The sequence below is a fragment of the Toxotes jaculatrix genome, chromosome 22 (genome assembly GCF_017976425.1).
Source record: "Toxotes jaculatrix isolate fToxJac2 chromosome 22, fToxJac2.pri, whole genome shotgun sequence".
Classification (NCBI taxonomy): domain Eukaryota; kingdom Metazoa; phylum Chordata; class Actinopteri; family Toxotidae; genus Toxotes; species Toxotes jaculatrix.
The window spans coordinates 4,605,059-4,632,797 of record NC_054415.1 but is presented as its reverse complement, the minus strand read 5'-3'; the positions used below and the strand labels follow the sequence as shown (position 1 = coordinate 4,632,797).

At 44.4% G+C, this 27,739-nt stretch overlaps 1 protein-coding gene across 10 annotated transcripts in view; it reads right to left on the bottom strand.

Moving 5' to 3' along the window:
* magi2a (membrane associated guanylate kinase, WW and PDZ domain containing 2a) overlaps positions 1-27,739 on the bottom strand; it is a 166,160-nt gene that overhangs the window by 9,278 nt on the left and 129,143 nt on the right. For 4 of the 10 annotated variants that reach the window (XM_041029988.1, XM_041029992.1, XM_041029994.1 and 1 more), the window contains exons 9-20: positions 26,052-26,234; positions 20,842-21,525; positions 12,005-12,036; positions 9,150-9,357; positions 6,638-6,679; positions 6,413-6,528; positions 5,916-6,108; positions 3,965-4,225; positions 3,277-3,462; positions 2,167-2,383; positions 1,136-1,361; positions 718-870 (exon numbers count right to left, since the gene is read on the bottom strand). In XM_041029988.1, coding sequence (XP_040885922.1) covers positions 718-870; positions 1,136-1,361; positions 2,167-2,383; positions 3,277-3,462; positions 3,965-4,225; positions 5,916-6,108; positions 6,413-6,528; positions 6,638-6,679; positions 9,150-9,357; positions 12,005-12,036; positions 20,842-21,525; positions 26,052-26,234 — 2,501 coding nt within the window. Of the gene's footprint in view, positions 1-717; positions 871-1,135; positions 1,362-2,166; positions 2,384-3,276; positions 3,463-3,964; positions 4,226-5,915; positions 6,109-6,412; positions 6,529-6,637; positions 6,680-9,149; positions 9,358-12,004; positions 12,037-20,841; positions 21,526-26,051; positions 26,235-27,111; positions 27,424-27,739 lie in introns of all 10 variants that reach the window. The other 6 variants (XM_041029987.1, XM_041029991.1, XM_041029990.1 and 3 more) reach the window with 4 other exon arrangements.

Genomic DNA, 27,739 nt, shown 5'->3' with positions numbered 1-27,739 from the left:
GGTTCATTACAGATAAGGAATGTAGAGCAGTCTTGGCCTATCAGCCCCAGACGTAAAGATCGGGGAACATACACACAAGAGAAAAAGGAGATAAAGGAAGTAGGAGGTCGAGGGCGACATGTTGGCTGCAGGATTAAATCGGCATCGACGAATACAGAAAAGCTACAGTGGCTGCTGTTGACATTTATGTTGCTCTCAACAAAGCACATGGAGCAAATGAGGGAGATTTACACTGCTGAGGCAGAGAGTTGGAAAAGTGGAGTCATGTGGTGTATTTGAATTTCTTAAGTATTTTTAGTACATCTTTAGAAATTCAGAAAATATGTGAATGTTTAGTACATAGTACAGTAGAAACTGTAGCTAGAGGGAGAATTGTGCAGCTATGCAAACATTAAAGTACAATTTAAGTTGGCCCACTTAAATGTTTTATCTGTCTTTATCTTTCTGAATTTTATCGGTTACTAAATGCAGAGGAGGGAGTTTCAGCAACTTCTGGGAGGAGACAAACTTCTGAAAAATGACAAAAGGACGAACCATCTCTGAGTTATTTTGGCAGATTATTTCTTAACCGGCTCTGAAAAGTTGCTGTTGCAGCTCTGATAACATCAGACAATTATAGTGAGCGTCTGCCATGTAATCCAGAAAGATAGAAAGCAGCTTAACCTTTAAAAGGGGGTGTAGAGACTCTCTTAAAGGAAATTACATCATCAAACCTACCCTCATCCTCCCGTTTCGGATGGCCGGTCCGTCCTCTGCCAGTCGAAGGACAAACAGGTCCATCTTGTACTCCCGCCCTCCGCGGATGCTAAAACCGAAGCCCTTCACACTTTTCTCCAGCTCCACAGTGAAGAAGTCAAAGTCCTGTGAAAGCTGAGACAAGCAAAGATCAGATATGATTAGATTGGATGTTATCTGAAGAGAAAACGGACGATTACAGCAGAAAACAGTCCCAGGACTCAGAGAGAATAATAAATGAAAAAGAATGGAGCAAATGCAAGGTAAACACGATGCAACCAAGAACTGTGTGAAAGGTATTAAAGGTAAACAAGGGAGCTGTTCAAGAGGTAAATATTTTCTAGAAGTTTGTGTCTCTGTCAGCTGTGTCAGAACTATCTGCTGTGGGAAATGTCCTTACTTGAACTGGTGGCATTCTGTAGTCTGGGATGGCGAACTGCCTGGCATCAGTGGCCAGCTGTCTGTAGTCGAGCAGTGGCGGGTGTCTGTAGTCCAACGTGGGCGGCTGCCGGTAATCTGCCACAGGTGGGTGCCGGTAGTCCACCGGCGGCTGTCGGTAATCCGTGAACGGCGGCTGTCGGATGTCTGGTTTAACGTCTTGCCTCGCCTTCACTTCCGACCTGTAACTAACAGACCAATCAGAGTGAAGGAAGGAAGAACTCCTATGAGGATTTCTGTTACTGGCGTAGTTATCTCATTACTGGTGTGATGTTCCGGTGCGATTAGTGTGCTGTGGAAAAAAAAAATGCTTTCTGAAAAACTGCTGGGTCGCCCGGTGCTGACAGAGACAGCTTGTTTTGGTTTGCACTGACTAGCATTAAACAAGACTTCAATGGGGAAATTAAACTGTTTTTCTTCGCACATCACATTAAATGTTTATAATAAAAACAAGTTCTCTCAGAGGCTGCTGATGCTGAGTACAAAGAGAGTTGTATACTGTGTAAAGTGGAGAGAAAAGGCAATGACACTGTGGATTTTGGTGAAATATTCAACACATCTCTATAAAGAAGCAATTTATGTAAATAATTTAACGGTCCATAAGAGTTGAGTGATGTTATACAACAAACTAGGGAGCGAGAGAGAGGGTGAGAGATGAGGAGACAAGATAGTGAGGAAGAGGCGAAAGAAAGAGGAGGGAACTGTAACCAGAGGTGAAGAGAAAGAAAAGGTGAAAGGTAGAGAGAATGGGGATGGAGGGATGAAAGCGTCTGACTCACTCATACCTGTCTCAGAGACACAGTGTTTTCCCTCAGGGACAGACAGAGGGCTAGTCTATAAAAATGAACCACTGAATCAGCAAATCAAGACAGCTGTGAATCTGACACTATAACAGCATGAGGACGAGACAGGTTTCATTAAAATTGTTTGCTACCAGTTTGACAAGAACTTGTCATGCCCTGTAACCTGGCCTCCATGTGAACCGTGTCTTACCTGCTCTCGTGGGTGTAGGTCTGAGGTGGAGGCGCGGGCAGCTGGGTCGCAGGGCTCTGGTGGGGCATGGGGTTGGGTTGGCTTGCAGAGGGGTTGGCTTCTGCCGCTGCTGGGTTGGGCTGGGAGCCTGTGACGCTTGGCTGGGTCTTAGGGCTGTGCTGCTGGGCCATGGGGCTCTGCTTCTCTGAGCTGGGGGCTGATGGGGGATTGCTGATCTCTGCAATTCAGGAAAAGGATAAGAATGTGAAAAAAATCAAAGGTAGCTTATTAGGCTATAAATTTGATTGAGCTAATGTGTTAGCTAATAGCTGCCTTTTACACATCCTGCAGACACATTATCTGACCATTATCATTTGTTTGGTGTCATATTTCTGGCCAGCTGGCGAATGCTAGTCCAACATTCACTCATGTTTAAGCTCTTGTTAGATTTTCATGAATGCAATGCATGTATCCTTAAGGTTTAACAAATGTAATGTTGAATGCAATTAGTTAAAAAAAAACACATTTGCAAAGCTGATTTGAATGGAAAAGCATTGTCATCATTTGATCCGATAAATATGTGCATTTTGTCCATATTTTAATATATAGTGTGGGTCATTTCTCAGTCTTAGTTATAAAGTCAGTCTCGCTCGCTTTAGTAATTTTAAGCTGGTTATCAGCTCTCGGTGAGCAGGAAAGAGTCTGGAATTAAAACCACATTTTCAGAGGAGATGTGGCCAAACTGACTGCAGCATACGAGAACAAACACTACACGTTCACACACATTTTTTAGTAACATAGTCGTTCTGTAATTTGTGTTATTACGACTACAACGGATTAGCAGTTGTGCTCAAGCATTACCATGCAGAGTGTTGATTTGGCGAGGAGAAGTTTCAGACCAGAGGAAAACAATGTTTGAATATGACAAGTGACAGTTAATGAAAAAAGAATCACATTTTGCAAAACTCATTTTAAAACTTTCATTTAGCAGAGCCAATTGAATTACTGTCATAAATCACTGTCTACCCACAGTATTGCAGTTTCAAACCTTCGTCTGGAATGTCCATGTGTGTGTGTGTGCGTGTGTGTGTGTGTGTGTGTGTGTGTGTGTGTGTCCACGTGTTCTCTCACCTTCCTGTGGAATGATCCTCAGGGTGACGCTGAGGCCTGCATCCTTGATCAGCTTAACAATGTCGGCGTGGGGCATGTTGACGATGGACTGACTGTTCACTGCCAAGATCTGGTCTCCCACCTTCAGCTTCCCGCAGCGGTCGGCCGGGCTGCCCTCGATGATGCGGCCAATTTTATGGGGCACAGCTGTTGAAGGATTCAAAAGCAACACGCTGCAGGTAAAGACGCGCTCAGCAGCAGATAGGAGGATTACGCCTGTGTGTGCTCACACAGCACTCACTCACTGACTGAGTGAATATGTCTCTGTCTCTCTCATTTTGCTATTCACCCCAGGCTTACGTAAGGCATCCAGGTTTTTTTTTTTTTCATGTGTGTGGGCGATGCACTGATGCTCACAGCAGCATACCAGAGATGTGTGTGACTGACGTATCGTGGGAGGGTATGCATAATTGAGGAGATAAAATGAGAGGTGCTTCACTTTTTATTGAGCCATGACCTCTCCTTATACTTAAGTTTGCCATTTATCTATCACTATATAAAGATTACTTGTTAGTTTACATGTGTCAAAGAGGTTTCACATGAGGTTTAGCCCTTGAAGCTGTTGTTTTATAGAGTAGAGAGATGACTGATGATGCATAAGCATCTACTTGACTCTGTCAAACATCACTAAAACAATCACTGGACTCACTGTTGGTGGCGGTTGCCTCAGGCCGGTTGAGCGAGCTGATGATGACGAAGCCGAAGCCTTCGCTCTCCTTTCGATTGATGATGACATCACTGGGTTGAGTGTTGGGGGTCGCCGTGCCGTCTGAAGTGGCCGTGTTGCCCGTGCAGGTGTTGGCTGCCTGGTTAGTGCTGGTGCTGTTGCCATATGTGAAGTCACTGCGCGGGGAGCTGTGCTGCGTGGAGACCGAGCCCGGGCTGCGGCCGTTCTCTGGACAGGACTCACCTGTAAGGGGACGAGGAGAGCTGAGCTCTGCATCCACTGACCGAAAGCAGCGGAAGAAGATTCAGGATATTGTAATTATACTTTCTGCACAGAACAGAAAGGAGCAAAAATATAAACAAAATGCATTAAAAAGAATCAAAAGTAAATGTACTCCTTAGGCAGGAAAATGGACCCCGTGACGGATGTGTTATCATACAAGTGCAGAGCTTCGGTAAATATGCTCAGATATTTTCCAGCTTTCCACATAGATCTTCTTTTTCAGAGATCAAATTCAGCCTGTAGGTCACGAAATCTTCTCTTTTATAAATCAAGGCAGTGAAAGATTGCCAACTCTCTGTGTTGTTGTTCAACTAAAAATGAACCAGTGTGATAGATTACTGCTTTGGTGGAATCCAAAGCTGAATTTAAATGTGCAAAAACAATTAATTTTACAGGCAAGAGCACTTTCTTCTCCTACCCCCCTAAAATAATTGGGCTAAATCTCATCCTCATGAAGAATCGAGAAGCGAGCACAACGCTGCAGCGCTCAACAGAAAAAGCAAAAGATCAGTCACAACGTTTTAAAAACACATCATTAAAATGCAGCAGCGAGTCGACCCGGAGAGTGAAAGCAGCTTCTTGCACCTCCAGCTTTTTGGTGTGTATGCATTCTGGCAGTGCTGTGTGATCAAGACCGATGTTGCTGTTTTGATAGCTCACTGAGAGGCAGTGCTGTGGTTTGCTGTAGTTTAACACGCAGGAATTTAAACTGTAACTTTACTGAAATGAAGTGACAGTGAGATTTGTCGCCGTAAAACGGTGCATACCCACACGTAGTTTCTTTACATCAACAAGTGCGCGAGCACTTACCTTATGAGGGGAGAAAATCGTCAAAAAGGGAGAATGAATTGTAAAATGCGGGGCATCGGGTGCAGGCAGAAGTATGAGCTCAGAGCAGAGAGCAGAGTCTGACACCTCACAAAGTGCCAGTGGGAGTCAGACAATTAGGATGGAAGTAAGGGCCACAGAAGAGGCCAGGCATGAGTCAGACTGTAGCCTTTGGTGAGACGAAATTGACAGAGAGGGCGGAATGGAGTGGCAAGAAGTGGGCTGGAGAGAACAGTGTGTGCATGTGTGTGCGTGCATGTGTGTGGGGAGGCAGCAATAATGAGAACAGAGGAGGCCGGAGTTCACAGGAGGAAGTGCCATCCCAGTCTCTGGGCTCAAAGGCGAATAAACTTGAAGAAGGGCCAGAGAGCAACGGTGTGAGTAAGAGCAAGAGCTAATGTGTTATTTAGGGAGGCTTCAGCGTAATTACTCAGAGATTAGTGCTTCAGTTTTCTGACTGATTAAATCCTGTTTCCTGAATCATTACGTGGAAAGAAGTGCAGCAGTGAACAGTAGAAGCAGGAGGTAAGAGAGGAACAAGATGACAGAGTAATGCAGTGAAGTAGAGATGAGAGTAGCCCGTGAGATCAATTCACTTCATAATCTGGTATTTTAAAGCTGCTGTGTGCAGGATTAGCCATGTCCTACAAAAGTCCAACAAATATGGACTTTTTCCGGTGAGTGAGAAGTCAGTGTATCTCAATTTCTAACTTTCATCCATCAACCAAATGATTAACTTCTGAAATTTTTCAGCATTTAAGTGATTTGATGATAATGACCAACAAAACAAACATGGATACTGGCCAACTCCACGTTCTCTCACCTGCTGCCTGTACCCTCCTTCTGATGACCAGGTTGACCTGGCCGTTACGCGCCGCCCCATGCATCAGGTCGATGACGTATCTGTGCGGCTTCCCCACCACTGGGATCCCGTCCACGAACAGCAGCTCGTCGCCAGGCCGTAAGCGTCCATCTAGATCTGCCGGGCTCTTCTCGATGATCGCCCCGATCAAGATCTGTTATTATACGTAGACTGTTATAAACAGGAAGTAGACGTTCACTGGGGTTTAGATGCTGGACTAGAGTATGTCAGTGTCACATGCAGTGGGTGTTAAAGTGGTTGTTATAGTGATATACAATTAGCTAAATAGCATGACTGAAATATTGCTTTGTTACTTTAACAGACAGCAAGAGACGCCAAATCAGCCAGAGCCATCATTCTCTCAGGGGTCAAAGGTCAAGGATTAGGGGTACACAGTGTGTGTGTAGTGGGTTAGAGAGGAGAAAATGACAGGGTTCCACGCCCATCGCCATACGAGCCTTCTCACGCGTCTCCGGACTCACAGGCTGCCCAGCCTCGTCCCCGCCCAGCACCCGAAAACCGAACCCAGACTTCTGTCTGCGCAGGTGGACCTCGATGTCCTGGTACTCCGCCCCTGAAGCGAGACGACCGCGGAGAACATTAAAATCCTGCTACCTGACAACGTTCAGAGCTTAAGAACAGTTTGTTTCTTAACAGTGTCCCTAAAGAGATTAGATTTTTACCTGAGGAGTCCACAGGGAACACAGTCCTTGGTTGGCCGGGTTCTGGATAGAAAAAAAAATGCAGGAAGCACCCATAAACAACAACAGATGCACAAATATTGTTCATACACAAACACTCACAAATGCACACACGGACAGAGACCACAACAGAAAACACACAAGCTCCCACAAAGGCTAAAACAAGGCAGAAAGGCCCCGTCTCAGCATTAATGTCACAGCAGAATTTCAGCATCATCCATAAAAGTCAGGAAGTGCTTACAGCGTGTAATATACCCGTCCCTTATTTACAGTGTGAGGTGGGATGCAAGCACTGATCTGCAATCAGGGGCTTCGAACACCAACGTGGTCTGTAGCAAAGCAGCAAAATGAACTCAGCCGCAGACGAGTGGCTGCGAGTGAAAAATTGATTCCAATTGTAGCTGTTTTAATCACACTGAGTGCTCAGCTGGGACTCAGCGGGAATGATGGGAGAAAGGATATCATGACTCCCGACAAGAGGAGTGACGCAGCTGTTTCCACAGAAACCACATACAGTGCTCCTTAAACAGATTATTAAGATGGTTTCACTGGCAAATACAAGATGCTAACCGTGCAAACATTTTAAACAAAATTAACTCCAATTGAAATTAAAAAAAAAAAAAATCCTTTTCACAGTAAAAAAAAAAAAAAAAAATATTCCTGCAACTGAGCAGACTTCATCTGAGGATGAAGATCATGTGATATGATTGAAAGCATTTAGAAAATCTACTAAATTCCACTATTTTGAAGCATGAACAACCAACTGCTTTTTTGCACCGCTGCATTTTCCATTGTTGGCACTGTACGAAAAGACTGAGTTCAGCTCTCTCAAATACCCCTGTCAGCACCATTTAAAGGGTCAGTTCACTCAAATTAGAAAAAAAAAAAGTGGTTTCTTGCCTAACCTCCAGTGGTATCAGGCCATGCAGATAGTTTGGGTGGAGGTTAATGGAAATTTGTTTGTGATGCTCGCTGCACTGAAAACTTACATTTAAAATAGCAGCAAAACATGAACACGTCTCCAGAAACCTGACCTGACCCTTTAACCAAGCCTGTTTCCATAAATGCTGACATTAAATATTAAAAGTAAAAAAAAATAGAGTGAACAACATCAGCAGAGCTTGCTCACAGTGAACATCAGTAGCCTGGGGTAGTGATGCTGCATAAAAAGGTCACACCCTAGTTAACCCACACCAGCGAGACGGGTAAATGGAGCAATCCTAAAATCCGTTTGTGCCTGTTCCCTGCTGAACCTCACCAGACCTAACTTCTGACCTTTACTGAAAGAAAGGCAGTAGAGATTACAACACTGATCACTGCGTCCACCGCTGAATAGGAGACAGACACAGAAAGACACAGAGGAAGAGGTTTGATAAGGAGCCGCACCCTGTTGAACTGAAGAATGAAGAATGAAGTGAGGAGATACTACCACCTGTCTTGACACACCTTATACACTCTACAGATACACATTTTAAATAATATTTATGGCTGCTGTACAGACACAGGGCCACAGCTACCACTGAGGCCACTGAGGTCATGTCCTCAGTATTTTGGTGGCTTTGGCATCATATGGGAAGTTTCTGTTTAACTAAATTATAACTAAAAACTTGGACATAAAATGTAGACTAAATATATTTAAATTGGTCTACTCATAGGTCAAGAAATAAAGAATTCACTACAACATAGGGGATGTGGAGAAAGCTTTGAAACAGCATTGTAGCATTTAAACCTTCATCTTAGCATATGAATTTAGACAGTTAACTAAGGTGGTCGCATTGGACTCAAGACATTAGTATTTCTAATATCCTGTCTACAGCTAGCCATACACATACACACATAAAAAAAGCACATATAGGAGTTTCTTCTGCCTGTAATTCCCACAGGGCCGTGGGAAGAGTGATGATGCTTCCCGATGATATCGTAACAAGAAAAAATGACTTTTTTAACAAGGCAAAGGGTGGTAATACTGCTGGCACCAAAGCATTATGTTCCTGCAATAAAAAGATCAGCTGCCGTGTGGAGTGCTTATTCATTCTCTGTTTATGATGTGAGCTGGCAGAACATCAATGTCTGGATGCAAAGATCCATCCGGTCAATAAAGAGACTGTTAGTTGACGCAGGGTGTTGTTTGTGTGTGTATTGGCTTGTGTAAGCATTTAATGAACTAAGATCAAATGAGATAATAAGGAGGATAAGTAGCTGCAAATGCTAATGGGCGGATACATCTGCAAAGCGCCCGATGATTATTTAAAGCTGAGGTATCTTTCAGTTTGATAGAAAGAGGTCAGTTCATTTCAACAAGCTCTTTAAGTTTTCTGTGGAGCAGCAAAACTGAACCACACGACTCTTTTGTGCGTGTTTGTGCAAGAAAGAGAAAGAGTGATGAATCTTCACGGCACCACCTTCCGATGAAGAGTCTATCCTGCTTCGGTGCATGAGATGAGTGTTTATTTTCCCACAGTGCTGCACCTGCAGTATCAGCTCTGGTACTTACGCCTACTCTCATAGATAGCCCTGGACTTCTCATAAAGGTCATAAGGGTCTGGTTTAGCCAGGGCCAAGGCCTCGGAGGCTGAGTCTGGGACCGAGGCCCTGTGAAGATGGTGTGTTGGGAAGGGGGCGCTGTGGGGGATAACGGGGGCCGACAGGCTGGTCTGAGCAGGGCTGCTCTGGCCCTGCTGGGACTCCCACTGCTCCAGCACCTGTAAAGCACAGCGGCATGAGGGGTCAGTATTTCCCTTCCAGCTTTCCCACTCCTGATGCTCGATTTTAGCTCGGTGACCATGATGACAAAACTGAAGAAGAGTTTGCTTGAACGAGTTTTGACCGTTTGCTAAGCCCCGCTGCCCTTAGTCACTGTTCCTATACCTGTCAAGCTTTCTGTTCTCACACACCACGATGTTTAGGGATTTAGGGTACTGTTTACAAAGGTGATACTGTTTGATTTACCACCTAAAATTCAGAGACAGTAGGTTTCTGATTTCAGACAGGAAAACAAAAGCTTCTCATTTCTAGCCAAAAACCACAGATTTTGTCAGATGAAAAGATAAACTAAAGCTTGTGCTAAAAATATGTCAGCTAGTCAGAGGAAAACTTCATGTTCAGCTGACGAAAAAACAAAACGCCTGCAGAAGGGTCACAAATATGCATATGATGGCTACATAAACGGTAATCTGGTAAAAGACCAAAGGGCCTCACCAGCTGATTTTCCATAATAAATCAAATTAAAGGTGAAACCATCATGCTAAAGTTAAGTTTGGCTAAAGTCTAAAATTTCCCAAGACATGTGTCTTGCCTTTGAAACAACACACAACAAGTCTGAGGCTTACATTAAAGCAGTTAAACAGTTTAATCCATTCTTTTGCATTTTTGGTTTTGAAAAGATGGTGGACGGCGCCCTCTGAACTCTAGATACAGAGGATCGCTCTAATTAGAGCCCTGTGCACAGGCGTGTGGAGAAATCCAAAACTTGACAGGCCTGTCATGCTTAGTTATGGTTGCTAAGCTACGACTGGACGATTGCTGTCTGGGACGGGGTTTAGTGAACGGTCAGTTCAAGCTACACAGACGGGAAGCCAGACAGTTAGTGAGGTTAGTAGTTGAAACAAGCCAAACAAGTTACAGTCTTTATTTGCCAGTTAAATCACAGTGTATATCAATGATGTGTGTATGAAGAGGAAAACATATAGAAGAATGTGATAAATTGATAAATGTGGCCCTAGTTATCAGGGGACTTTCTGAAAACAGCAAATCTGACATTCTGATGCCAAATAACAAAATGGCCAGCGCATACGTTACTGTGTTTTCGTTAAGGTGATATATTGTATACTATACCCAAGCATAAGGTGCTTCCAAAAACACATTTGGAAATGTGCTGTCAAGTGTTTGAGGTGGCAACGTCAGCTTTGACAACACCAGTCAGTCAGAGTGTCAGCCTTGATGTGTCAGATAAGCCGGGCCGCTTGAGTCACGGCACGACGCCGAGCAGATAGCCAAAATGACATGTTGACATGTCAGGAACTGTGAGAGACGGATCCGCGGGGAACGATAAGCTTTTTGAAAACTGAGACGGTGAGACCGGCTGCATATGGCACACTTTTAATATTGAGAATTACAGGGCATCTGGTTCAAGACGTACCGAGAATAAATATCAGCTTCATAAAAGCTCCGGGCCAGAATCAAAAGTGTTGCCGCTCTTTATGGCCTCAGCCGTGTCTGCCATTGATGTGAGAGAGAGAGAGGGGCTCTGCATTGTGACGTTAAAAGCTTTTCTCTCAGAGCTAAGAATTACAATTGTTCTAAGGGAGATGGAGGAGATTGATTAAATCGAGAGGGGGCAGAAATGAGGAACAATGAGGGGATTTCAGGGGACAAGTGTCTTAAAAGCTGCACAAAGGAGGTTCCCCGCGTTGTCGGTAGTGATCTCGAATGGGGACAACATGAGCTGGGGTTAGGGGCTGGTCAGAGCAGCGCTGGGAGGACGTCCAGGCATGAAATGGATTACACACACAGTCGCACAAAGGGAAACAAAGAAAGATGGGCAGAAACACTCATGTGCAGGGATGTGAGTGTGACAAATGCACATAAAGACAAAGTGAGTCTGATCTGAGAGGATGTTTGCTGGACAGAGTTGTTAGTGAGCCTAGGGACAGCATGATATCACAGCAGTGTATTTACAGTGGCAGAGAAATCAGGAGGAGAAGCTGCGAGTTTACAGAGATACCACACGAGGGGTTTTGATTTAATGTGATAAAAGCCAAGATGAAAGATAGATGACCAGGGAGCACATGTAGGTTATGAAAGTGCAAAAAAAGCTTTTTAAAAAAAACCTCAGAAACAATGGCAAAATGTTATGAAATGAAGATAAAAAAGGGGATGGAAAATGTATCTGGGCCATGCCAAAGCACTCTGATTACAGACAGATAGCAGCTCTACAGCTGTAGCATAATTCAAATGCCCTGAGTGTGGATAGGCCTGATGGCACTGAGTCAGACTATGAATCAAGTCTGACTATGAGGATCAAGAGTCTAGTGAAGTTATGAAGGGCTACTTGACCTTTTTGACATCTCATAGCAATAAAGTTGGGCCAGATATCAAGGGCTAGCTGTTGTAAAAGCCATGGACTTACAGTGAATCATCAGTAGAGTTAGTACGACGAGGGAGGGACAGAAAAGTCATTTTTAGATCTAATAAAGTACGACGGGAGACAAAGCGTAAACAAACAAGATCAGACTCGTCCTGATTAGCACAAAGAGTATGAACACTGCAGCCACTGGTACTAAAATCTATATTAATGATCAAAAAGCAGAAATGGGGACAGTCCAGATTTTGGAGGCTGATGCGTGTTACCTGCTTAGGGGTCTTCCAGGGTGAATAGTGACCTGCAATGTTGAGAGAACAAAATATGCTTTAGACTGGAAAAGATGGCAGAAACAGATCATGAAATGTGAGGTTTAATTTTAGCTGTGAAAGCCAATTCCAAGGGATTGCTGAGGATAATAAAATGAAGAAATAATAAAAAAAAAAAACATCAACAAAACTACAGATAAAGCAAATGAAAATAAGAATGTGACATGAAAACAGTGTTTGTGAATGTTACCGGGATAAAGAAAAGCACCGCTCACTCAAATAGGATAAAAGCACAATGAAGAAGATGATGACAAATAACTATAGATGAGGCGCACTTATAAAGGTAGAGAGAGATTAACATAAGACCTGGACCACCTGGATGTGATTAAAAAAAATATGAACAATGATCGACCGGCTGCAAAAATAAAACTAATGGCTTTTAAAGCAGTGATGGATTTATCTTCTCTGATACTGAGTTGTTGTTTTTTTTTTCATGAAGTGAGAGTATAACTAAACAATAAAGGTCCGGGCTATAAAATCAAAACAATGAGCTACAAAATGCTAAAATGCTTCACAGAGCTGAGGGAAACTGCTGAGTTATATAATTTTCACTACATGCATAGTGGTTGTGTGATCCATTGTAAATATAAAAATAGTGAATACAGCTGCTTTAATAGTGATTAACTGTGTCAGTTTTTATCTGACCATCTACAGCATCCACTGAGACTGATTTACTGTAATCAGTGTTACCAAAAGGGACATTAGTGAATGTATTATCGATCTGTCAGTGACAATGGAACGGCAGTGGGATTTGAGAATGCTCTGACTTTCATTACAGTGGGTTCAGGATGACTGTGCCGCACAATGAAGCGGTTTCAGCTTGTAATACAGTGCAGCGAGGTAAAGGGCACATGTTTTCCTCTGACTTTCCCATTCGTTTTGGGGTGACCTTTACAAAGGTACGCCACACGTTTCTGCTTTTTACAACACCGCCCGAGAACAACATCCACAAATCTATCTCCGACGATGAAAGAAAACAATGAGTAGAAAGCACAACAGCTGATATCACATGCACACTCACACACACACAATAGTGTAACATATGCCCCAGCAGTATTTCTATAGTCTAATTCACAAGGGCATGTAAAAAAAAAAAGTGCATGTTCCATCTTCTTGATTCAATTTCTCTCCTTTCTGTCTTTCAAGAGCTGCCACAGTCTCCCCTCTGGGAGGCTACGAGCATATGCAAATGGAGGGATCAAATTACGGGGTGACTACTTGAATTATGCGCCAGCCTTCCCAGTCTTGGCCTGGAGAGGCTCCAGTCACACTGTAAAAACATTCGCCTCACTGAGCCACCAGTGAAATGGCGACAACATGGAAAATTAACAAAAGCTACACAAAGAAAACCCGGCAGTGTTTTTCAGACTGTTTCTGCTTCTTTCTCTAGTCAGAATAAGTCAAATAAATTTTTAAAGATGAAAACAATTATGAGAGCGTTTCTAAAACTCAATGCCAATTTTACTTTCATTGCACAGGGGGATATTTTATCAGCCCCAAAAAACAAGAAAAAACACACTGAAAAGTATGATAACAGGAAGGGACAGGAAGGGTTTTTGCTTTTCTGCTCAAAGAAAAGCCAAAATACCCAAATCTGAGCCAGTGTGAAAAACACAGTGAGCATAAGAGGCAACGACAGGACAGTACTCGTAGTGGGTGACAGAACCTGAGCTGAGCCGTACAGACAGAGGAGAGGGGCACTACCAGGCATCACTGACCGAGGTGATCCTCAGGGTAGAGTCACTGTTAACTCAGGCGCACCAAACGTTTAGTTGGATGTGGGTGTCACAGTGCCCCATGGCTAAAACTTGAGAAGGGTCGAGAGACAGAAAGAAAGACTGAGAGAAAGAGAGAAGGTGAAAAGAGCTCTCCGTGGTGCTGAAAGCCTTTAGCCTGAATGCTAATCAGACTTGTCAGCTCTGTCGCACAGAGCTACATGAACCCTGTGGGGTCCAACTTGCACTTAGGGTCTAAGCTAACCAGTGAGAAGTCCTACTGTAAGCACGACTCTTTTCTGATGCATGCAAGACCAGTGTCACTGTGTCAGGTGATGATGAATGAGACTGGCTGCAGTTGTGCCTCGTTTTCAATTTCTGCCCAAAAAACTCCAATTAAAGAGATCTGAACTGGGAGGTGTTTCCGGAGAGGCTTTCTGCTCCACGGGTGCCCAGTCGTCTAGTTTCTCTGGCAATAACGGCGCCGTTGTGATCAGACTCCAAACGCCAGTGACTCACACGGTCTTTGCAACGTGACAACTGGGGAAAAGGTTCGTGTGGGATGACTGTGACTCAGACGTCTGGAAAATTGTCCCATTAGTAAGAAAGTAAAACATGGTACTTTTTAAAAATCTTATATCGACATATCATTGAACTTGCCCTGACCATTTCAGATGAACACACTCACATCAACATGCAGAGAACTCAGTTAATCAGCTTTTACTTTGAAGGTCATACAACACTTTTCTTGCTGCTCTAGCACAAAAACATGACTTTGTCCACAGCAGGAAACATCAGCTATGCATTTTAATGGACAATATGAGGAGTAAATGGAAGGAATGGCAAAGAAGAAAGATGGAATATCAACCAGGTAAAGTGGGTAACTGTCCCTGGTCCCAGACCTAAGGTTCCCTAAGTTAGTTATTGCAGGCTGTTTTACAGGAGTATTACAGTGTGTTCAGACAAAATGCATACAGATGGAAAAGCACAATTAGACACAAATATTGTCTGTGCAGTCGGCACGCCTCGGGATGTCTGGGGTGAATAAATGTGCAAATTTTGCGTGACTGACGCAAGGTGAAAATCTGAAAAACATATTTATAAAAAATGCACACAAGCTGATTTTGTGCATGAAATATAAAATCTTGTTCCACAAAGATTAAAAACTTTGACTCCTCCGTAAGAAAAAGCTTGCACAATATGCAAACTAATTTTTTTCTAGCTATTGCACCAAGGTTAAATTACCCATCATCACAAGTTTCTAAATGTCAGCTGTGACCATGGTTTAGCAGAATCTGAATAAAACTGAACATCCGCACCGGGTGAAGAAGAAAGCAAACATTGACACATAAAACTGCCAAAGGTGCACACACACATCCAACCGTTTGACACACCCACACTAAAACACAAATCTCTTTAATTTCACAATGAGAAGCTAACACTAGCCCTTCAATTATTTAAATGAGGCTATGATAACACTAGAAATGATGGCAGCGTGCATGAATCTTTCAGCCCTTTATGAATATGTATCTCTACATCATGAGGGAGGCTGGCAGCCACACATAACATCCGTAGCAGAAAGCTGATTCCATCCACTTCTGTTCAAACGCCCGTTCCATGTTCACCCCATGTTCTCGAAAACCAACCTCATCGTAGCTGTGTGCAAAACAAATTGTTTGCGAGGCACGCGGTTTGAATATGCATGGTATTAGAGATCAAAACAGCACAATTTATTTAACCATGCTCATGCAATCACTGGGTAATCACTCCAACCCATTAAAACCCAAATAGCAGCGCTTGATTTGTTTAAGAGGCAACCGTGGTTAGTAATTCTCCTCCTCCCACACACAGGGAGGAGATGGGAGCCTAACTTTTGCTGCTGTGATCTAATTTTAATGGCAATAAGGCTAAACACCATGGGCTTTGCTTAACCCCCTCCACGTCTCCTACAACGATCTCAACATCTCACCCTTCATGCACAGGCCCCTGGCCGTCTTCCTGCGGCTGACAGGATGGGATATTGATCCCTGGCAGGCAGCTCCTCCAGGTTTAGAGCTGTTGGGGACAGAACTGTAAGTGTGAACATGGCTGACAGTCTGTGGTCTAGTGGCGGAGGGCCAAACTCATCACTCATCACTCTCTTTCTCTCTCCTCCCCTTTTTCTTTCGGTCTTTTGTTTCCAACTATTCTATCTTGCACACACACATTCAATGAATCACTGTCTAGTTACACGCTGATTCCTGGGAGGCTGGAGGAGGTTCAGTGAATCAAACCCTCCTTCTTCTTTTCTTTTCTTTTCTCTGCAAAAGCAGACCTTCACCTCAGGTCCGCATGGTTTTCAAAGCGGCCTCTGGCCATCTCTGTGCACATGACCGATCTGAGGTGAAAGGCCAAACTAGACTAGCTGATTCATAATGCATAATTTACCCATGATAGTACAAGAAAGGGGAGATTATGTAAGTGTGCGGAGGCTTGTGTACAGAAGGCTGCCTTGGGATGTGTGCGAATAAGACAAGGAAAGTGTGTGCCTGGCAGTCGTGTAGGTGTGTGTACAACCTGTGTGAATCAAACCATGTGGCTCAGCATTTGTGTGAGTGTGTGGGCGGGCAGCAGTGAGGGAGAATGCAGCATTTTAGTGGAAGCTAAATGGGCAAGTGTACATGTGAACGAGCTGAAAGTCTCCGGAGCTAATTACAGCCCTGAGTCTCTGCTGGTGTGGCGACGAGGACACAGCCTGTTAATGGTCTAGATAGCCACTAATGAGAGTGTCTCCCATGCACGCACATGCACGCGTGCACACAGACACACACATATGCTGGCACACAGGCACAATAATTACTGGGGATGAGAGACACCGGATGAGTGTCCATTTGTTGGGCAAAAACAGCTTGGGAGTCAAACTAAATTTTAAGGGATGGTTAAATATCATGACTTTATTATGAGTATGGGCTTCTTAAAGTGATGTGACTTAACTGACTGGACGGTTTGACCATAAATGGCTTCATTTTTGGATGGTGGTCAACTTGGCTCTGATGTCTTGCTTTTAATGATGAGCTCTTTGGGAGCTGCGACACGTGCCAAGTGGGAACATAAAAAGCAAAACCTATTTTATTAAAAACAAAAAGATCCACATCATTACAACAACATCCAAAACAGTCACGTTTAAGGCAGAACAGCTATTTAACCACAGCTTCTAGATTTAACTCTGCCCTTAAAGAAATAATAAGACATTTTGGGAATTATACTAGTTGGAGCCAGTTAGCTACTTAGCTAGTTACCAACCAGAAATAGGCTCAGGGTGAATGAAGGAGGTGAACCAAAATGATAACTGATTAGTCAATTAGTTGACTGAGTCACAAAACTCTATTACTGTTGTGAGCAGATGATCATACGTCTCAAATGAGGAGACGTACAGTAGGTACAGGCACTGACTTACTGACGGTGAACATCTACATGTACTCTCTGCATTACAACAATAACCCGCCGCCACACTCGCTGACTCTTTTCTGTGTCCATGACAACACCAAGTCAAGCAAGACGAGTCTCGATGAACAGAGACTGTAGCACAGTGGCTCCCTCTGTTTTTTTAATTCTCGCTCTCCAGTCACATTTTCCTCTGCTCCTTTTTGTTTCTATATCACTTCTGAATCACTCCTCTGACTCCTACCTCCTCTCTGTTTTATCCGTGTACTGCACATGAACAGCTTAAGCGGTATAGCACAGGCAGGAGGTGTGTGGTCTATCTGTGTGTGGTCTATCTGTGTGTGTGTGTGTGTGGTGTGTGTGTAATTAGAGACCTGTAATTACTGATGAAGCTCAGTCCGTGAACCTTCCTCTCCTCACTGGTCACTTGTGATCTCTGATGCCGGACACAATAGGAGTGTGTCGCCATGGCAACGGCAACATAAAATAGCTATAACAGCATCGCTGCATTGTGGTTGTGGGAGTTTGTGAAATATGTGGGTGTTATGAAGGCGTAGATGCTGTCAACTCCACCTCCACTTGAGTATGTGTGTGTGTGTCTAAGTTTTTTGTTTTTTTCAGAGACCGGATGCAAAGAAGTGGTAGCTCATGTAGAAATATGCTCACTTGCACTCTTTTAAACTCGGTCAGCTTCTGGTGCTCATTCAGTCCTCCGCTTCAGACTGTGTTTTCAGCAAAAGTGATGAGCTGTGCACTCCTCCCTGAACTGGCAAATATTTGGAGAGTGTGCCAGAGAGACGAGCGAGAACGTTCTCTGGTGACAGACATCAGTTGGTGCTCTCTCTCTCTCTGTGTTACACTGGCTCGTGGTAAAAAGAGAAACAGCCAGTTCAATTAGATTGTGTGGCCAGTGTCCAGTGGTCCTAAGGAGCAGGCCAAATTGTGGTGTGTTAAGAGGTGGAACATCAATCCAGCAGCTTGGTGACAGTTTTATTACGATGGGTGATAGCTTGGCTAAATGCTCAGAGATGGTCTTTCTGAGGAAGCTGGGTGGGAAAAGAGAATGAGCTGCATCTCAAAGCTCACAGTTGGTGCTGTAGTTTGCACTTTAATCTGAAAAGCATTTCTGTTGATGAAAATCGTAATAATAACAGTTTCCTCGCCCAAGTGAAATTAAACTGACTCTATAAATCGATTTTTTACATCAGTTTCTATAGGACATTAAACTGCAAGTTGAGAACCTGCCATAATTTATACATGTAAGCACCCAAACAGCATCACAACTGGTCAGCACAACTAACATCACAAGACTTAAACAAAAACAACAGATCATTAGCTTTAAAAAACAAACATTACAAAGACCTTATTGTGACCTTTTTCTCCCAGGAGGGTCTGAAGTCGCTGATCTTAATGAGCTTAAAGCCTGACACTGTTTTCCTGGTTAAATGCTCAAAATACTCTTGAGGGATCGACAATGTCTTAAACCCCACCCAACCAGGATATTCTGGCACATTTTCTTAGCCTTAGTCATTTCTACATATGTGTGCCAAATGCAGTCATGCTAATGTAAGAGCAGACTGGGTGGCACTGACGTTTTTCTCCACCTCTAGCACCCACAGCTTGTCATGTCACAGGAAATCAACACAAACAGATGTGACACTGCACCCTGGCGTATTGTTGTGTAGTGGAACTAAGCCATATCCAGATTTGGAATAACGAGATGAAATATAGCGTGTAAATAAGGTTGCTATTTTCTCCACGGGCCAACAGGCTCATTTTTAGACGGGAGCGTTTGTTTCGACCTTCTAAGCCTCTGCCGCGAGTGAACGACCCGACAGATGGCGGGAGCACTTCACCGTTAACTTCCTGCGCAGATGGTGAGACTGTGCATTTTTTTATTTTTTAGGTTTTGTGTGTGGTGACTGGGTTGACAGACTGGCGATTTTTGAGAAGGTGGCACAAAACCTTTGACCCCTCCCATGTGTGTGTAATGGCCAAGTCAAAACCTTGACTTCAGTCCATTCGAAATGTTGCGGCAGGACCAGAGGCGAGATGTTCATGTGAGGAAACCCACCAACGTCCCGGAGCTGAAGCTTTCAAGCACCGCTGTAAGCTGGCTACTTTTCTCTCATTCTGGATGAGAAAAGTCAACATTTTCTTCTCCTATAAGCGAGAATGTTCACTCAGTTTCTCCTCTTCCTGTTTGTTGTCTCTCTGCTCACTGACAGAGACATGGGCAGCCTAATAAAGAAATGAATGGCAATAAATCTATTCAGGGGACGCTGCTGACCTTTGTGGGTGAGTCTCAGCGGTGTCTGTGGCACCAGGCAGTTGGCATGATGATTGGTATGTGACATTACACAACACAAAGAGCCAAAATACAGAGCTACAAACTGGTTCCACAAAAAAAAAAAGCAGTATTGGTTTCCCAAATTGTCCCACGAGTTTGTGTGTTAAAGTTCACGTGTCATCGCTTAGAGAACGCCAAGATAAATCACAGAGACGTAAACTCAGAGAAGGGAGTAATTTAACAGCGTTTAACAACACAGTTTCACAGACAGATCCTATCTGCTTGGTTGATGAAAAGATGCTGTTGCCGTTTCTAGATTTAATTAAAATTTCTAAGGTTTTAATCTTCATCGACGGTGCTTTGGCTGAGTCATCGCTGGCAGATGCACTACCTCCGCAAGAAGGCAATCTCAGTTTGCAGGCAGATCACAGCAGGCTTACGCACAACTTATGTTCTGTCATTTGAGCCGTATACACATTTAGGGAAGACAGTGACAGTGAATCTTTCCTCTTTTTCTTTCAGTGTCAAAGACATCGTCATTAGAAGTAAGCTTTCTGAAGGTTTCAGCCTTTTTGAGGAGGCAAATGTATTTGCTTTTACACACTCCATACACAATCGCCCCTGCCCCGACAACGTACCACACACACACACGCTCAAAGAGCAGAAAACAGCTGGCTACCTGTTGATTCTGCAAATAACAACCCTGTGTGTGACTCATGACAGAGTGTGGTGCATAATTATGATTGTCAGAGGGCCACACATTCTGAAAAACACAGGGCAGAGAGCACTTCAGAGCCATTTGCAGTCTAGCAGTATTTTGTGCAAAAACTGAGCTACTTTTGACATGCTGTAATTTTGGTGCTTTTATTCGTTTCTGACAGAAGAAGGTAAAATTTGCCATATATATACGAAACTGACATGAAAAAAACAAATCAAAAAGTGACTTCGAAAATAACTCAGCGCTGCAAAAAGCATGCACTCCAGTCAAAGGATATTTGTTTACCACGAGGAGGTATGGCTCAGTGAGCAGAGCCGAGCGGTATCTATTTAAGTAAAGTGAAAGAAAGCTGTTCTCCCTGAGTAAAGAGAAGAGGACTAGGAAGGGCGCTTGAGAGGAGCTGTGAATCAGTCAGCCATTGTCGAGCACTGCAGAACTGTGTAATAGGTTCCTGCAGTCTTCGGACTGGACCACATAAACAGACTCACTTGGCTATAACGGCACAAGATGACATAGATGAATAGGCAGACAGATATGCCGCTAGACAAATACAAAGTGTGGAGAGGATTCAAATGCTTCTGCTGAGCCAGTGATCCTCCACACCATCCCTACCTGCAGCCATTCGTCTTACCTGTTCCACCTCTCTGAACAACCAGGCTGGTCTCAGCTCCAACAGCACACTCCTTGAGCAGCTCCACCACCTGGGTGTGCGCGAATCCCTGAACCGGCTGCTTGTTAATCTCCACGATCAGATCGCCCTCGCACAGGCCCGGGCAGCCCTGAGGCTCCAGGACTTGTTTAACACGTTGGCCTGTGGCGCTGTCGGCTATAGTGAAGCCAAAACCGTCCATTCCCTTCACCATGGTCAGGGTCAGCAGCTCCCCCTGAGTCGCCCCCGACGATGCCATGGAGATGCTGTCAGGAGGCGTGGTGCCCGTGGTGGGAGGGAGGGAACCATCTAAGTGGGTGTCACCGGGGTGAGGGGTAAGAAGCTGCTGCTGGGCATTGACCTGGTCCTGACTGGGGTCTGTGACGAAGCGCGCCGTGCGGGACAGATAGTCCAGGTAGTTGTCGTAGCCCGTCCTGCCGTTCACCATGATGGGCCGCTGCTCCATGATGCCCAGTGGGGAGATGATGGTGGTGGTGGTGTTGTTGTTGGTGTTGGCAGCATCCTCTGGGTCGTAGGGCAAAGGGTAGCCACGGCACAGGACGAGCGTCACACTTTGGCCGATGGGCACCGACTGAAAGAGCTTCACAACATCGGCATGGGTGGTACCCAGGACGCACACGTCGTTGATGTAGACAATAACATCACCTGCAGACAAATGAACGGACAGAGAGAAACATGAAATGACAGTTTCAGGGACAAAGTGAAGTGATTGGCTCTATTTGCTTATACAGGGATATCAGCCGTGTAATATGATTGTTTGAATGACCTGCACACCTACACAGGTCATTTTAATTACTTTTGCTGATTAAAGTCAGGTGGCAGCTGGGTGGAGCTATGCTGGTAAATTTGTGATGCTATCCAACAGCTGTTTGTACACGCCCACACACTCCAGAGAAGAAGAAAACACCTGTGTGATTTGGCCACAGGTGTGTAAGAGCTTTCATATTTCTGATTTAAATAACCTGGCAATTTGCTCAAACTGCATAACACACACTCAGCTCCCCTGGAAAAGCAGCATGGGAGCTGTGTTTTTTTGAATGCCGACAAATTGGCCACAAGGAGTTCAAACTGTTATAGTAAGTATTGGGGTAGACGCTCATTAATCTCAGAATGTGGATAATAAACCCCAGGAACGTATTTGAACAGCAGTAATGAAACAAACCCTCACTGAGTTACAGCTAGTGTTAAGCTAGTGGAACGGTGACTAGCCCGGAGTTGCTATAAGGACTGCAGCCACACTAATTCTCAATCAGCTGTACAGTACATCAGCGCTGTCTCTCCTTGGTTTATCTCCTTACGGCCATAAACCTTTTCTACAGATAAACATTACCACAGATAATGTCTTATCTGCCTTTCAAGTGTAAAATAGTGCAGATGACAAGTGGCTAAAATGTTTGCCTTTCATGGGACACCGTGCTTTTATGTGCTTTCTGCAATATACTGAACTGTAGATAAAACCTAGCTGACAATTAAATGTTCCCACACAAAGGAGCTCCACATCCAGGCTTATCTTTGTCTCAACCAGATTACTAAATATAGTGTTTTGTGCTCCGCTGTGCGGGCACCATGCAGGTTTTTAAAACACAGAGCATGTGGGAACACAAGGCACAATCCATATTAAAGTCTGACAAACAGCATTACCTGGGTTGATAATGAAAACAATTATTTTCTAATTGCAGGCATAATTGTCATGCTCTTTAGAGTGAGGGCAGGGAGAGAGTATGAGTGTGTGTTGCTGTGAGGGACAGAGTGAAAAACAAAGATCCTTCATGATTACAAAACAAAGCGCGTGTTTTAGTCATTAGCCCTCACCTTGCTAACCACAAGCTCCATCCTGTCCAATTCTCTTAAAACGTGAGCAAGAGACTATAATAGCACTAATGGCTGGGTCAGTGACACTTTGTCTAAAACAACATGCCAATTCATATTGATTTCCTGGATTGACTGTTGAACTGGAGCAGAGCTACTGACCCTTCTGAGTGACAGCAAACGAGGTAAATGGAAGTTAAGATATCACTGAAATGTTCTCTCTCTCCCTGTAAACCTCGCTTTCCAAGTGTTTAGGCTCTGTGGGTATTGACAAAAGCGAGCTCACATCTCGAGGCAACGTGACGAGAGGGAATTTTTAATTAATCCGGGTAAACGCGGACGACATTTGCCTTGAGCACCGGTGTCAGAATCAATAGTTGAGAACACTGGCAGAAAACAAATGATGGCGCCGTGACCTTGCGGCGCCCTCGCCATGCCCATATATCTCCGTCTTTATGACCAGGGAGGAACTGGAGAGAGATGCAGGCAGAGACAGAAAGTAGACAAAGAATGTAGACACAAATTCTACCGTGTATGTTTATCCAATCTACAGATAACCTATGTCCTTTCCCACCCATAGTGTTATCTAATGTAGAGAGAGTTTTTGGTTTTATGTGTCATGACGATTTTGAGATACAGTATCTGCCTCCAGAGCAACGTCTCTTTCAAGAAAGATAGCTCCTGTTATTCTGGATTAGTGATTCCCAACCTCTTTGGCTTGTGATCCCAATTTAATTCAGGACTCCTCATCAAATGTTACAATGAGCAGCTTAAGCAAAGAAGAATTTTTACCTGCTCATGTTGTATAATATCAATTTTGAGAACTTAAAAAGCAAAGACAGAAACGATTAGAAACAAACAGCCAACCCCTTTTCTATGTGTGCTTGTAATCAAGAATCCATTGAATCAAGAATCCATTTGGCATTTTGCAAGAAATAAAAAAACAAAACAAAAATAAAAAAGCAAGATAAATTTCTAAAACAATTTCACAGAGCAAATATGTTTTTGTTCTTCTTTGCTATCTTGTTAACATCTCACAACTCTTAAATTCATCTTGTGACCCCTCAAGGGTTCTCCATGCCCACGTTCTGCTTTGTATTATCTACACAGCTGTCTGTCAACAGGTGTTACCATGTCTTCAGCAGAAAGTAGCATCTATGAAAGCTCTCAGTGAGGTCTGAGGTCTTATCCAAGGCCACTGTTTCTCTGACATGTTGCTGTTAATTTAGTAAAAGTGCACCAGACACCACAGACATCCAAGTGACAGATATCTCAAAACATCAGTAGATAAAACACACAAACACTTTACAAGGCTGGATACTAGTGGGGCTTTTATCATTTGGGTAAAATGACCCTTAATAAACACATATGGTCACAAAAACAGGTGTGAATAAAAGGGAAGAGAAATGGACACATCAACACAGAGAGCAGGGACAAACACAGACACTCATGGCCACCAAACAGCCGCCTCTCCATCCATTATCAAACCTCCTGCAGATCCCTTGTATATTCTAAATCACACTGACCTTCGCTGTAAACACCACACTCAGTGGGACCAAGGTCCACACTCACAGCGCCTACTTCATCTTTCATTGTCCGCATCCTTGCATACTCCCTATGACATATTCATCTACAGCTAATGGTGTGTTCAAGAGCCTGCGAACATAACGAGAGGTCTCGGTGGCCCTGCCGAGAACACAAGGCCACGGTTACAGAGCAGTTTACAGTCTCAGTCAGCTTACTGCCGACAGTGATAACCTGACTGACTACATGGTGTTACAGGTTAATAAAAAAAAAATACTGTACCTTATGATGAAATGTAATATTAATGTAATATTACACATAATTTAAATATGTCAGTGTCTTATCCAAATTACACACACACTGTAGTATATGGATACAGCTCAGCAGAGTCAGCCTCTGGTGCTTGGAGCATAGTGTACTAACAAACCCACTTGATTTTTCATTAAACGCAGCCTCTGGCATTCAAATTAAGCCTCGCCACTTCAAGCTAACATAATCCTTTGCTCTTCATTCCACAAAAGTGAACCCCACATTTCTTCTACGGACAAAAAATAAATTCTACAAAAAATAAATCCTATGAAAAACACAACATTTCTTGAGAACTGTGCAGCATAGGTTTGGGCTGTAACTTGTATAATAAGTGCTTGAACATGTTCTCCCTGGTTGTGTAATCACAGGACAGCCAGGAGGGGTCATGCAGGAGAAAGCGACATAAATTATCTATCTGGAGTTTCACACCCCTGCAGACCTGGGTTTCCAAAAGTGCGATCTCCCTAGCTCTGCTACTGCAGTAGTAGGACACAAAGTCTGGATTGGGGGGGGGGGGGGGGGGGTAAGGATGGGGATGGGGGAAGGACGGTGAGACAGAGATGGAGATGAGCTGAAGGGAGGACGAGGCGGTGAGGAGACAGCAGGTGAGAAAATAGAGAAGTGGAAGGGATTTCTTAGTTATTTCTGGGGGGATTATACAGTAAAAAAAAAAAGGTGAATTCTAAAAGAAAGAGGGAGGATGGGATGAGAAGGCAGAGACCCAAAATGTTTTATATGCAGCACTGTCAGGACAAGCTTTATTAGTCATCAAGGGATCTATTTTGGACCGATGCACCCACACATTAATAAAAAATCAGGACATTTATGACCCAGTGCGCTGAAAGAAGACTGTTAACACAACGACAACGTAACAGAACAATTCAAGAGTATTTTGAAGAAGAGTGCTTGCTTCACTAAAGAGGAAACTCCCCAACCGGGTTACTTTATGTGTGATTAATGACCACTATAACTCTGTATTTGCTCCAGCGAATACAGACAGAAACATCATTGCACGATGAGAGCAGTGACAAAACGTGCTGCTTTTATTCCCTTGACCTTTACTACAGCTGGTCTGTCTCAGAGTGTGTGTGTGTGTGTGTATCAGTGCACATGTGCTGCAGTCCCACCCCCATGTGGCCACAATCAGGAGTTATGGTGCTCATAAAGTCCCTTTCATGATTAATGGAAGAACAAAACTCTGCAGTTGGTGTGCACGCTTAAACACACATATATGGAGGTACAGTGCAAGCTTGGCAAGGTGCACCTGCAAACGCACACGCACACACACCAAATCTACATCAATGGCAAGTGTGTTTTGAATGGGGAACTGCACTTGTAGTCATTTCACCTTGAAGGGGAAGCTGCATACGTCTCTGAATGAACTGCATATTTGTGTGAGTTTATCTGAATTCACTCTGCCACGTTTCTCAAGAGACTTCCTGGTAAACTAAAGGTAAGGAAAAGTTGTTTTTTTGTTTGTGAACATGACCCTGATCTCTGGTTGTACCTCGGCCATGCCTGAGGCTCACCTGTGGCCATCTTTCCGTCAGCTGCAGCGGGCCCATCGGGGATGACGCTCTTGACCTGGAGGAATTCGTCGGGCTCGTCGCCTCCGATAATGGTGAAGCCAAAGCCCATGTTGCTCTTCTGGAGCGATGTGGACAAGAAACTGCCTTTCAGCTGAGTGGGGTCCCGCGTGAACAGCGGCTTCTCTATAAAAGGAAACATAAACACACAAATTAACCAAATGGAAACATCAATACTTAATAGGCTTTATAGCACAGACTGAAAGGACCTCAGATCTGGTGCGGGGCAGTGCTCACAGGGTGGGGGCATGGGTAAAGCTCATCCAGTAAGATATGGGTGTAGCCACAGGAAAACTGGCAGGGTATGATCTTAACTACGAAACAGCAAACTTGGGCAGAGGTGAGGCGGTGGTGCTGAAAGATGCAGGTGCGGTTCAACAGTTTTGGCTCCCGTGCAAAGTTAAAAAAAATCCCTCCTGAACCACCCAAAAACACTAAGCTATCTTCCGTTCCTCTCCTCCCATGCTGGGATATGGCGGGCAGAAGGGGTGCAGAGAGCATCAGCGGTGCAGGTCTTCAGTCCCATCCTGAGGCTACCAAAGAAGCAGCAAAATTCTGCAAATGACATGCTGTCAATCAGGGATCAGTTCCAAGAGAAGGTGGTTGGGAAGGTTAGGGAAGAACTGGGATATTTCTGAAGGAGGGAGAGCTGGGAGACTTCTGGAGGAGAAGCGCCTTGTGTAGGAATGAGAGGATCTCAGCCAACAAGCTTAGTCACACTTTACCAAGTCTCCCATCTTTTCACCTCGGAGAGGAGACGTGGCCAGTGTGCTAGTTTACATCCTTTGTTTGCCGCCGCTGGTCCAGACATAGACTGAGTGATTACACTCTCTGCCTTCCAGTCGATAATACACAACATGGTACACGTTTGCCACACAAATCCTTCAGCTGCCTTAAGGGAAAAGCTTGCTTACGAGCTAGCATGCTTACAGTAAGTCAAACGAGCGCAGGCAGCCATGAGAAAGACAGTCAGCCCCCTTTGCTTCTCTCTTGGCCTACTTACTGACAAAGTGCCACAGGGAGAAGGGGCTACAGACAGGCTGCTCTAGCACTACAGCACAGGCAGAGGTGGGAAGTGGCTGTTGCTGCTGCTGGTGGTGGTGGTGGTGGTGGGGGCACATATTCATCCGCCGAGTCAGAACACGCCGGAGCGGGGAGACGTCGGCGGAGGAGGAGGATGTAGCGTACGCGTTGGCCCTGCGACCCAGAGTTGGCGAGCGGGAGAGGTCGCAGAGGCTGTGGCAGCGCTCGGGCACCGGGCCGACCTGCGCGAGGGGGGATCTGGGGAGGGTGGCACAGGGGCTGGCATCCTCCACTGGCACCAAAGTTTGGAGAGAGAAGGAGGAGGAGGAGGGAGGAAGTAGGGAGAGGGAGGAGAGAGAGCCTCACTGGAATGTACACAGAGTGTAACCACGGAGACAGGCTCTCGACTCAGAGTGGTGGACTACTACGTTACTACGGAAACAAACCTCCACTTCACCAGTCCAGACAGTCTTTTTCTAGCAGTACATCCCACTGCTATGGCTGGTGTAGAGCGAGCACTGGAATCAGGTAGCAACAAACCAGTCATTAAACAAAACAGTGACTCACGCGCAAACCCACATGTTCGCTGGGGAAGAGCACTATTTATA